The following is a 13329-nucleotide window of genomic DNA, read 5'->3' as shown; positions in this document are numbered from 1 at the left end:
TCGCCAGTTCTGCCACACAGTATGCATTTAATGTGTTAGCTTGTAGTCATATATGTCAGAAGACAGGAATGTGAGTATAGAAGCATTCTTAGGAAAACAAAGGTGGGGTTAGATTGCCTAAAAATCAAAGGGAGATCAGTAGAGAAAAGGGACCAAGTTATGGAAGGCAGGGAAGGAGGGGGGAAGTGTTAGGGAGTGATATTAACCAAATTATGTTTTTATATAGTGTGCAATATACAAATATGTAACAACAAATCCCATCAATATGTACAACTATAATGCACCAACTAAAAAATGTTGGGAAAAAACAGTCCCTTATCCTGCCTTACATAATTCAGTCCTATGCTACCTAATTCAAAGGGTGGCTGGGAGGCTCAATGATTTATTTAAAACAACTTTTACCGGGTCTGCCACACAGTAAGCATTTAATATGTTAGCTATAGTCATATATGTCAGAAAACAGGAATGTAGGTGTAGAGGCATTCTTAGGTATTAACTATAACTTGTGGAGTTTGTTACATCAGCCTGGCTAGGAAGAGGGCCCCTGCTTCCTTCACTGTCCTCCTTCTCCCACTACATGCCTCTTCTAAGATGTACAAGTGGGTAAAGAAGACAGCCTTCCCTGATTAAAACAGAAAAAAAGGTGAACTTTAAGTGCAAAAGACCAGATAATTCTGAAATAGTAAACAATAATAAGGGAAAGTATGGCCAGGTGCCATGGTACATGCCTATAATCCCAGCCACTAGGGAGACTGAGGCAGGACGGCAAGTTTGAGACCAGCCTGGCAACTTAGTGAGACCATGTTTCAAAATTAAAAAAAAAAAAAGGGGAGGGGGGTCTGGGGATGTATCTCAGTGGTAGAGCAACCCAGGTTTCAATCCCCAGTACTGGGGAAAAAAAGTACATATGCCTATATTTTAATTCCTCATTTGTCATCTACATTTTAGTCCAAAAATAAAAGAAGGAACAAAATTGAGAACTGATACCATTTATTTTGCAATCATATTTCCCTTTTATCAGCCGAACATATGGAATGAGGCAAGCTAAGACCGCTCCTCCTTGTGCATCAGGTAGATTCAGAGGGAAGATACCATCACTGGAACTCATTTCTTTTGGTAACCAGAGATTGACTCTGACATCATATGGATATTCCTAAGGAATTTCAGAGGCAGAATATTAGGGACTTTGTATTCTAAACCACCAGGAAATGCCTCCAAGGTTGCAGTGGGAGAAGCGAAGACATAGTAGCTTGGAGGGGATCTGGCAGTTCACGTGGGAAGGGCCTGACTTTGGTTGGGTCAGGAATGTGACCAGAGTCTGATCCCCAGCTTTGCAGGTCAAGAAATTCATATTCTCCCAGAATAATCAGAAGATTCTGTAAAGACTCATAGATAGATACTAACTATAGGAAAAACAGACTGTTTTAAACTGTTACTAAACAAACAACCTTAAAAGTTCAGTTACAAAATAATAAATGTTTCTTATTAACGTATTTTCAGGTCAGATGGGATTTGACTGATTTAGTTGGGATTGTTTGAACTTGGCTCAAGCCATGAGTTGAGTTGAAGTCAGCTTCATATGTCTCTCATTCCTTAGTGACTAATGGGCCATCCAGGGCATGTGCTTCATATGACAGAAACCCGAGAGAACAAATGCTGAAAACACATATATGACATATACGTATCAGCTGTTTTTATTTACAGTGAAGGCTAATCCTTGCCAGAGGATCCTGATTGCAAACAGAGGTATTCTTATTTACTCTGGATACGCCAAGATACTCTGGGGTATGTTTCTAGAATATTATAAATCCTCAGAGTTGAGGTTACCAGATCAAGTATTCTATTTCAATGTCATATTTAACTTTGGCCACTTAATGAACATGTGACTTTGAGAAAGTTAAATTCTCTGTGACTTGGTTTTATTACCTACACATATATGACATATGTCCGCATCACAAAAAAAATGTTAAATGCAAAGAGCACACAGATAGAATATAAAATTGAGTACAAAACTTGATCATAACAATATAAAAGTATTTTAATATCAACAAAGAATGGAAATAAGTAATAAGCAAAACTGAAAAAAAATCATATCTAGATATTGAGATGATTTAAGGACTTTCTTTTCTCCATCTCTCAAACTTACATGACAATATTATATCACCCTCCTTTATAAGGGAAGTTTTCGAAGCTTCTCACAGCAGGCAACTCTATTATCTGAGTAATTTATTGTTTTAATATATATATAATATATTGCATCATATTAAGGCAATATGATAGAAAAAAGAAGAAACACTATATACTTGAAGCAACAGGAGGCAGAGAAGATGTTTTTCTGTTCAATCCTAGCCCAAGTGAGCTGGCCATTAGGTTCAGACTGCTCCCTCTGGTGGATCAGAGAAGTTCAGAATGGCAGCTAGGAGAGCCTCTCTAAGCCCTGTCTGTTCTTCCCACCTGTGGAAGGCTGAGGGCCTTTATCTGAAATTACAGTCAAAAGAGTATTTGCATTTCTTGGGGGGTGAGTACCAGGGATTGAACTCAGGGGCACTCCACCACTGAGCCACATTCCTAGCCTTATTTTGTATTTTTATTTAGAGACAAGGTCTCACTGACTTTCTTAGTGCCTATTACTGAGGCTGGCTTTGAACTCTCGATCCTCCTGCCTCAGCCTCCCGAGCTGCTGGGAGTATAACATGCATCATAGCATCCTGCTCAAAAGAGTAGTTCCACACTTTTTTCCTTGGTTCAGGCCTCCCCAGTATCAATCAAGTTGTCCTAAACTTTTCTAAAAGTTAAAAACAGTCTGAAAATAGGAATAGTTCCAAAGCAATTTTAAAATCCATATTATAAAATTATACAATGTGTGCAGTGGCACATGCCTGTAGTCCCAGCTATTCAGGGGGATCATGTGAACCCAAAAGTTCAAGGCCAGCCTGTGCAATATAGCCAGGCTTTGTCTTAAAAAAAAGAAAAAATAAATAAAGACACAGGGCGCTGCAGTGCAAGCCTATTATCCCAGTGACTCAGGGGACTGAGGCAGGAGGATTTCAAATTTGAGTTCAGTCTCAGCAAATTAGCAAGACTTTGTATCAGGACTGGGAATGTAACTCAGTGGCACTCCTGGGTTCAAGATCCAGTATCAAAAAAAGAAAAAAAAAATCCTTACAAAGGCAAGATTGTATTGAAGAACACAAGATTGGTTTATCCATTTGGGGAACTGACTAGGAAACTGATTTTATTTCTAATATATTTCACATACATTGGAAAAGGGACATGCCAGAAAGATCTTACATAGATTCTGCTAGGATAACAACTACTTCTCTGAACAGTCGGGAATGAATTGGATACTATCATTGACATTCTTTTCAAAGCAACAGAATGACCAAAAAAGAGACTCACCATGAGGGGGATGGTAAAAGTTTCATGGAGGAGATGGACATTTGAAGAAGAACTTGATTGAAGAGTAAGGATTTCAAAGGTGGAAGGGATGGAAAAAGGGTTAAAGACTGAAAACATGTCACAGGGACAGACCAAGAGCCAGGAATGTGTATGGGTGATGTAGGTGATAGAGTTGCCACTCAGCCTCCCTGTAAAAAAGCTCTGAGAGTTGGTCTATAAAATCAACACCATAATCAACACCATAATGGAAGGGATCAGAGAGGTGCAAAGGCCTCTCACAGACAAGTTTCCAGGCAAGCAGCTATGTAACGGTGTCTAGCCTACGTGAGTGTCTTGACATGTAGAGAATGAAGGTAAGCAAAGTGGATATGTGTTGTAGTGAATGAAGGGAAGATTGGGGGTCAACCTAGAAACTTTAAAAACTAGGGGGAAAAATTTCACCTGAGGCAGACAATATTGAACAACTAATCGTCCTTGGCATTCTAAATTTGCTTTAGCTTATATACCTGACCTGTATGGTCCTTGTGCTGAAAAATCTTTATTTTAGAAATTATTGCAATATAATGATAGATATTTCAATGGTCTGATATAGCCTGAATACTCCTTACGTTTGAGTAAGATTACCAGCGCCCCTTATTGCAAGGTTCTGCTCATATAATTTGGCTTTCTATGCTATCGTTGAATGCACAGATTAGCAAAAGCCTTTGACCCCCTTGTTACTGAAATTCTCAACGTGAATTTAACAAAGTGGCATTTTGATTCATGTGTTGGTCTTGGTTAGCATGAAGCCATCCGCAAGAGACTGATCTGGACTTGGTGGTGCAAAGGGGAAATCAAGTTTTGAACCTGTAAAGCTTGAAACCTATAAACATATGAGACGCTAGCCCAGGTACCAGCACCCTTGAGACACCTAGTCAAAGTAATTGGTCTAGAAGACACCCTACCACCACACACAAAATAGGCCAGTGAGGTGCATTAGGACACTGGGAGGTGGAGGTGTAGTCAAGGGCCTAGTTAGGAGAGTCAGTCAGGGCACATCATGGAAAGCCTGGAGAACAGGTTTGGCGTGAAGGCTGCGGGGACTCACTGGAGGTGTGTTAGCAGAGGGTGTCATAAAAGCAGTTCTCCCTTTAAGGATAACACACTTGAACAACAGAACAAAAGCAGGATTGAGTTAGGAAAACTTGGAGACAGGGGACCAATTCTAAGTCTGTTATAACTGTACAGGGAGGAGAAGTGAACTGGGAAAAAGGCAGTGCCGCTGCAAGCAAGGATCAGCCCTGGGCTGGGGAGATAGCTCAGTCAGTAGAGCGCTTGCCTTGCAGGCACAAGGCTCTGGGTTCGATCTCCAGCACCACAAAAAAAAAAAAAGGATCAGCCCCAAGAGACATTTCTGTGGCTCCCCACCATACTGATGTGCCTTGGTTTCCTTACTTATAATATTAAAAAGAAGCAGCTGCCCTCTGCTCAGGAGGAAAGCTCTGTTTTTTCTGGATTCTTGTGTTATTTATAATAATTTTCAAAAGGCTGCCCTCTTTTCATAAAGGAGGTAGAGGTGTTTAATGGCTCTTGAGGCAAAGCAGAGCTTATGAAATTCCTCTGACTGGGAACATTCTGGACTAAGACTAAGCCCAAACACAATACTCCTCTCCAGTCCTGAAAACTGCTGAATACTGTCTAAAACAATATGATTACCCCCAACACCAGTGGTCTGGCTAAACACAACTTCTGTTGTTGTATGGTCCTTAATTAATTCCATTGCTTTAAGCAGTGCAAGCTTATAGCGTTCTCTGTCCTCTCCTCTCTTACACAAAACTGCTACATCTTTGGGCAGATAGCCACATTGGAAGAGGCTATGACATCTTTCTACCACATAGTTCGCTATTTGTTCTATTGTTAGGTTAGTCTTGGTCTCACACACCCCAGGCAGAGCTTGGGCACACATTGCTTCCTCATAGGAAGCTTCTTGGAATAATGCCAACATGTCTGGAGACATGTTGGAGGGAGGTTTTGCTTTGATCATCTTCATTTCTTCTTTCATGACCTTTGCTATTTCCAGAGCACAATGGATCCCATTGGTGATTGATTTCCGAGGAAACTGAGCAGAAGGAGGGGGGAGGCCATTGGCATCTGCATGATGGACTTGGAAAGGGTCCAGAAAAATCCAGAGGATCCCATGGTGAAGGTCTTCACTTCCAACCCCCTTCACCTTGGGGTGGGTGATACTCCTAGCCTTCCTGTACCAATCTCCATATTTACTGCAGAAATTCTCAGTCTCATCCATCACTATGTGTTTAATCTTTGGGAACTCCCCTTGCATGAAGGTTTTCCGGGTCACAGCATGGTAGGTAGTTTGTTGGCTGTAAGGATGAAAAAGAAAACAGGATTTCAGACATATAAACCAAAGGAACACTAGTATTCATTACTCTGTGGATTGGAATCAGGCCAATTATCTGCAGACAGGTTCATCAATTCAATAGTGTTGTGAATAGTGCAAAACTGCTCTACTTAAAAGCTACCTGATAGATAGAATGCAGAATTTTATACCCTCTTCTTTGGGGTTATCTAGTTAAATCTGCATGTGAAATTTTCATTCTTTTAAAATTGGTAGATTTTGTTGTTTCTGTTAGCAGTCCATTCTATTGCTTGACAATCTTTGAAGATGAGATCTGTGTAACCAAAGGAAATTCCCAAAGTAATTTATAGTTGTTACTACCATTTCTTTGCTTTCTGTCCCTTTTAGGGCTGGAGAACAGTCTCTTAGAGGCACATCATAATCTTTATAAGCACAAAAGTTACACATTAATCAAATTCCTCTAAAGCAAATTCTATTTTTTCACTTACTCATAGAACAAAATGGAAACTTCTTTAGGTTTGGGAGACTTTTTCTCTCAATTGAATATCCCTTTATGTTGTAGCATATATATGTATATGTGTAATTATATAATTATATATGTGTGTGTGTGTGTGTGTATACACACACACACACACAAATAACTTCCCCCCTTATCAAATTTGGTTATTTCTTGCCTTCTCTAATTTTAATCTAAGTAACAGTTCATATTCCTACAGATTCCCTAATTTTGCTTAATGCAGTCCCTGGGGCTTTATTCCCTATGCCTTGATTCTTAACTATGTTCTTCTCTTCCAGTTTGAACTCTGTGAGCTCTTGAAGAGAAACAGTGATACTTAGCCATCTCTGCATCTTCCTCTGTATTTGCTGAACCCGCCTTTTTTAAAAAAATATTTTTTTAGTTGCAGATGGACACAATTCCTTTATTTTATTTATTTATTTTTATGCGGTGCTGAGCATTGAATCCAATGCCTCACATGTGCCAGGTGAACGCTCTACCACTGAGCTACAACCCTAGCCCTAGCCCTGAATTAGTTTTTTGACAGGGATCTTTTTTAAACTCAGTCATAAGGCTTAGTAATGAATACAGTCCTTAGCAGCATTCACAGGATCCTTCATAATCAGGCATCTGCCTCCCTTCCCACATCATCACCTATCATATAACACTGTTCCACACTGCTTCAGCCAGACCTACCATTCTGAATCTCTGTGTCTTCATGCCTTTGAACTTGTTGTGCCCTTTGTCTGGAAAACCCTTTCTGTTTTATTTATTTCTCCAACTGGTTTATTAAGAGTGTGCCCCTTCCAAAAAAAAAAAAAAAAAAAAAAAAGTGTACCCAATGGCTCTCCTTCACCAGAGTATTTGCCAATATACCTACTGTCTAAGTTAAAATAAGCATATCTTTTCTTACACTTATCACACAACACTTATATTGTTTCTTTACTACATTTTCTTCTCTAACACTAAATGTTGCAGTATCTAACATATAAATGGTGCTCAAAAATATTTTTTTCAAAAAGATTTCTTGAATATAGTAAACCAAACCAAAAATCAAAATGAATTTGCCCTCATTGACTGAATTGTAAAACCAATTTATATTATTGAATTGAAAACCAGAAATTTAAATTAGAATTAATTTTGCATGTTTTCTAAAGTTATTGATGCATACCAAGACAAACAAATGAAAATATTTAATTTTAAAAAAGACAAATTGTATTTATATTTGAGTTCCTGCTAGGCACAGTGACTAACCTTATGACTAAAATATTATCAAGCAATTTATTTTTAGAAAGATAAATTAATTTCTACTTTTCTTAGATTTCATTGTGGATTAAAACCACAATCCGGGGCTTTGTAAATTTAAAGTTATACATATTTGGCTTATTTATAATATGCTTAAATTTGAACTTTATGAATTACCCATTTACAACTCAATGACCTGATCATTTGGAAATACATAATTGGTTTGGACTCAAACTTCTGCAGGAAAGAGGCATCATAAAATCTTCAACTGAAAACACAAATTACTTTTGTGGCACTGTTGAAAAGACTGAATAAATCCTTTTTTAAAAGTTTAGTTTATAAAATTCTTACATCACAAAATCCCTTAGGGTGTCACTTTCACAAACATAGAGGATCTCTTTTGGCTTGCAGTGGAACAAGTTCTTAATTTTCTCCATGATCTTCATGGCTAGGGCTGTCTTCCTGGTTCCTGGAAGGCAGTGGATGAACAATTCCCGAGTTTCCTGGAGGTTCTTGGAAAGCAACTTGCTCTGTTCCTCTACAAGCAGGTTGAAAAACTCACAGCCCAGCTGGTCACTCAGAAGAGACCTAGAGCACAGTGAGATGACCACAAGGGCCTGCAGCAAATTCTCCATTTCATCTGCACTGGAGAGCCTGTAGGACTGGGGGTAGTGCACAAGGAATTCACCAGGTCTACACTGTCTGCTGGCCAAGTGGATAAGCCTTGGAATGATGCACATTTTCCCTGTGTAGCCACCAATAGTTTGCAGTTTCTGCTTTAACTGATGAGCTGTGTTTCGGGCATATTCAAATCCTCCAATCCAATTGGGCTCTATTAGCACTGTATAGAGCACCAGGGGGCTGTTAATTGCTATCAGAAGAGCATCACACAGAACATTCTGCTCTTTACTTAAGCCAATGTCACCAGCCCAGCTTCTAGAAAATATCACAATCCCCTGGGAGCAAGGACATATCTGCGTCTTTATTAATTCCTCCAGTCCATTATGATCTGAGAACAACTTCTTACACAGGGATTCTGGTTTAAATTGTATCACTTCTTCTTGTGTCACTGAAAATTCAAGGAATAGGAGTAAGTTACCAAAACTTGGAAAAGCATAGCCAAGTATTCCCACAACATGGTAGAGAGGGATGACTGTGGCCATGGGTTTCCTAGTTGCAAAGAGAGCATCCCTTCTTCACAACCCAGAGCTGCAATCAGAAGTTCTCATTGCTGGCAGCTCTGGCACGAGGGAAAGCTCTCGGGAGGGATTTGGTCCGAGCAGCCTCCTAGCTTCCTTTTCTTAGGCCTGGATGGTCTGCGACTGCCAAGAAGGTGCTCCTTCCTGTTAAGAACTTTTAATGAACCTGACGCTTTTGGGAAACTAAGAGCTTTCTTTTATAACAGTGATTCTTAACCAGAGGCAACTTTGCCACCTGCCTAGGCAACTATTTGACAATGTCTAGAGAATGTTTGATTGTTACAACTAAAGGGATGCTACTGGGATCTACTCGGTAGAGGCCAGGAATGCTGTTAAACATCTGACAATGCACAATGCACCCTCCCGCCCCCCAAAAAAGAATTAATGTGACCCAAATGTCAATAGTGCTGAGGTTGAGAAGGAATTCAGGTGATCCCATATATACATATATGCATGTGTATGAGCATATATATACACACACATATATATATACACACACACATACATATATATGTATGTATGTATATTTCAGGACCAGTATGTCTGTTTAATCTTATATTTGACTTTCTGTAAGAAGAAAGATTTGGACCAATTACTACTGACTCCTCTCAACCTTTATTTCCCCCAATGCTGGGTATTGAATCAGGGTCTTGCACATTTTAGGCAAACACTCTACCACTGAGCTCACCCCTAGATCCCAAATTAATCTTACAAAACAAATAGTCCCCTCAGCTGAAATTAAGAGGGAATACCTGGAAACAAATGCTGTTGCAGAGCCCCCTTAAATTCCATGACTTTTATGAGATACGCTGGGCTTCTCAGTGCAGATGAAGCTGATGAAATCAGGTGAGCACTGTAGTCGGTGGCCAAACTGGGAGGAGCTAAACAATTACATGGAAAGTTGTTTCAGACAAAAATAAAGATCAGAAGTAAAATAACTTTTATACCGCTCTTCCTATCAGACACATGTGTTGTGTATGGTGCCTGAATTGCTATCACTCTTACTATGCCTCAACCAGCCTGCATCTCAGAAATGGAAGTTTGGGAACAGCTGCAGGGGTCATATATAACAACTCATTGTGTGACTCATCTTAGGCAAGTCATTTCACTTCTCTCTTACACCAGAGGCAGGTGGTGATCCCTAAGTGTTCTTCTAACTTTAATGTGATCCATTAGTGCCCTTCTACTTTAATGTTCTGATTCCAGGTCAACTCTGAGAAGAAAGGTTATCTAGTGGGGGACAGCAAAGGTTAAGTACAGGCTGATTTTATTGCTACGGTTGTTTAAGTCTCTAATTTGGTGCTTGTGTGGGTGGGGAGGAAGGTAAATCAAACAAATTTAAATTTTGGAAGAGAAAAAGGATAATCCAATAAAATTCTCTAATCACTAGAGTCTTGATCTGATGATCTAAGTTTCTTTTATTAAATTTGGGACATACCAAGGTGATAAGCTTAGTTTAGTCTATAAATTCTTTATGGGTTGATTAGGAATCACCAAGGCTGCAAGAGAACAAAACACTAGAGGGTTCTCCTCCTCCACTGCTACCCCCTGTCTTAGGATCATCGTTTTCCCACTTGGTGATGCCACAAACCCAATGGTTTAAGGTAATATAGCTCCCAGGGGTACTGAAACAGTTCATATTTGTCAAAATATGCTTCCCTTGAAAGTCTTAGTGCAGAGTCATTCTTAAAGAGTGATTCTCTTAAGATCATCTGTAGAGTGAAACTATTTCCATTTACAGTAGGAAAAGCAGCCTGCAAAACTTTTTCAACAAGACTTCATAGTGCATATGAGGAAATTTACTAATCCGTGATTGATGGCATACTATAACTTTCTCCAAACAGACTGAAAACCAAGTATTTCTTAACCTCAAAGTGTTCAGATTCTGAGACGTTAGAACTAAAAATGTTAGAAAAAAGACACCGCCAGGCACAGTGGGCGCATGCCTGTAATCCCAGCAGCTCAGGAGGCTGAGACAGGAGGACTGTGAGTTCAAAGCTAAATTCAGCAATGGTGAGGCACCAAGCAACTCAGTGAGACCCTGTCTCTAAATAAAATACAAATAGGACTGGGGATGTGGCTCAGTGGTTGAGTGCCCCTGAGTTCAATCTCCAGTACCAAAATAAATAAATAAATAAATACCATGTCAGAACCTTTCTAAGCAAAAAGCAAATTTCTATTTTAAACTAAAGTATATGACCAATGACCCACAAAAGGCAGAAAAGGAACCTCCTCCCTTCCTCCCTCCCTAGATAGTGACTCCCCTCCCTCTTTACCTGACTGAATATCCATCATCATGATCACCCATTGCTCAGCCGTCAACCTTGTGACAGAACCATCCCTCATGATCCAGGAATCTGGGGCCTCTGCGAACACTACACAACAGAAGGGCTCTACTTCAATCACACAGACATAACCATACAGGGTATCTTTTTGGTACACATTCAAGATTTTGGTAGTAAAATTCACCTTGGGCTTCTCGCAACAGAAGTGGAACGTAGGCAATTTTTCTATGCAGTTTTCTATTTCTTTTTTTAGTAACTCAGGGTTCACTTTTTCTCTCCTACATCCAAACACTTCTTTGCTCTTATCATCAACCCCAATAATTAGGTATCCCCCTTGAGTGTTGGCAAATGCAGAGACGTAATGAGGCAGCATCTCTTTAACCCGAGGTACAACCTTTTTGGTGGTGAACCTTTTAAACTCCACATGTGTTGACTCCGTAAAGTTGAGCTTCTCCTTATATGTGAGTTTATCCCTGTTAAAAAATTCCAAGGCGGACATTTTCATATCTTCTTCTTCCTGAATGTATCTGTTGAGAACTTTCTGAGAATGCAGCTTTGGTCTAGCTCTTGGAGCTCTAGATGATTTCTCTTTGAGAAGCTCCAGGGCACTGCTGGCACTCAAGTTGATGGCAGAAGTCACGTCTCTCTGATATAAATTGGAGCGCAAGCTGCAAATCCTCAGTGGGAGACTGCAAACATTTGGGCTCCATGATTTCACAAAAATCAGGAGATTGTGCCCATACTGTATGTAGTCAAGGTATTTCTGTGAACCTGAAGGAAGGAGCTTTTGGAATGAAGTTTCCAAATCCTGTCCCAACCCATGACATTGGTAACTGTAGGTTTTATCATCAATCTCTGCTTTGATCACACCCCCTCCAGAATTTAGCAGTGCACAGATAGCCTGGATGATATTTGAATTCTCGATTCTTTTCAAAGAGCTATTGGTCATCACTTTCCTGCTCTCTTCTCCAAAAGTCACTTTGCCCACTTTTATGATGAGCTCAGCATAGGGCATTTCTACATCAGTCTTGAGACTTTGCATATCAGAAGTCTCTCTTCACTGAACAATAAGAGAAAGGGATTCCTATAAATAATCAGAACAGAAACGTATTTTCTATGTTAATGAGAATTCCAGAGACGACAATATTTTCTTCAGAGCTATAAATTATTGGAGATACATTTTAGCATTAGAAATAATCTTTGATATTACTGTTTTCTAACAACTTTACCAAATATCCCTTAGCCTTTCTAGCATGAATAGGAATAAATAACAGTGAATTCTTAATATTTTGCCATAATAGAAAAATTATATTGCTGAAATTTTCAGCCAATTCCCACTTAAAATTAGGAAGCATCAACACTGGGCCTAGATACAAAGGGCACAGTTTGGCACAGGAACCAAAATATGTTATTAGAAAATATGCAGAAATAAATTTAAATCAGATGGTCCTAATCATAATCCAAAGGAAAATAAAGGAAGGCAGTAGAGAACCAAGGGGCTGTCGTTTTAGTAAGCATATATGCTACAGAAGATCTTGTTATAAAAACAAACATAACATTTGATATTGTTATGGGTTATTTTATACATTTTTTAAAAACCTTATTTTACTCTTGAAAGAATGTCAGTCAATACCAAATGCAGAAATCTTTTAAGCTTTTTACACATTCTTCTAAATTATAAAAGTGAATTTCTTTATAGATAATGTGATGTAGGAGCAGGGATTTTCCTTCTAATAGTGCTGCCCTGTGCTATGGGAACCTTCAAGACTTGGAAAAAAATGTGAGCCTTCGGGGTCTGCTCATTAAACTGTGGTCAGCCCTCCTTTTGTCTCATAAACCAGAGAAACAGTCATGTGAATTAAAATTAGATTTCTGAAGCAAATATTTCAGAAAGGACCCTTCACTTTTGAATAATTACACAACAAAATATTTACTAACTCAAACCACAGGTCTTCCTCCAGGAGAAAAGTACCTATCTCTTCTGTGTGATGTTTGCAAAACAACATTGTGAATGTTGTTGGTACTAAGAGAGAAAAATCAGGCATCCAGCAGAATGTGTACCCTCCTCTGATATTAGTTTCCTCCTGGTTACCTTTTCACCTCCTTCATGCAAAACCAGAATCAACTTGAGGAACTGTGAACCTCTCCCATAAGCACCTGCAAATGTGGTATTTTACGATTCCTTAGGGAAATTTCTCATAACATTCTATTTGTATCATAGAATCACAACAGTGTTGGAAGGGCTTTCAAGGTCTTCCAGTCTGACTGTCCATCTGATTCTTAAATTCCTTCAGTAACATTCCCAACTCCCAACAAATGCAAGCCAACAGTTGTTTGAATACCTCCAAG

At 39.2% G+C, this 13329-nt stretch overlaps 1 protein-coding gene across 1 annotated transcript; it reads right to left on the bottom strand.

Moving 5' to 3' along the window:
• Positions 1–4784: 4784 nt before the first annotated feature.
• Positions 4785–12164, bottom strand: LOC306657496 (protein SLFN14-like). Its single transcript, XM_079133558.1, has 4 exons — positions 10972–12164; positions 9448–9576; positions 7848–8565; positions 4785–5759 (listed from the first exon to the last, which is right to left on the bottom strand). The coding sequence occupies exons 1-4, from the start codon at positions 12020–12022 to the stop codon at positions 4919–4921; spliced, it is 2739 nt and encodes a 912-aa protein (XP_078989684.1). The 5' UTR covers positions 12023–12164; the 3' UTR covers positions 4785–4918.
• Positions 12165–13329: the final 1165 nt, after the last annotated feature.

This window comes from Sciurus vulgaris (genome assembly GCF_902686455.1).
Source record: "Sciurus vulgaris genome assembly, chromosome: 3".
Classification (NCBI taxonomy): domain Eukaryota; kingdom Metazoa; phylum Chordata; class Mammalia; order Rodentia; family Sciuridae; genus Sciurus; species Sciurus vulgaris.
The sequence above is the reverse complement of the archived record's forward strand: the minus strand, read 5'-3'. Positions and strand labels throughout refer to the sequence as shown.

Bases quoted from the DNA above. Each gene is read 5' to 3' on its own strand.
- LOC306657496 (XM_079133558.1), bottom strand. From the start codon at position 12,022: ATGCAAAGTCTCAAGACTGATGTAGAAATGCCCTATGCTGAGCTCATC. The intron at 8,566-9,447 runs GTATTCCCTCTT...TTGAATTTTCAG, and splicing joins GCAACAGCATTTGTTTCCAG to TGACACAAGAAGAAGTGATA. The intron at 5,760-7,847 runs GTAAGAATTTTA...TCATCCTTACAG, and splicing joins ACCCTAAGGGATTTTGTGAT to CCAACAAACTACCTACCATG.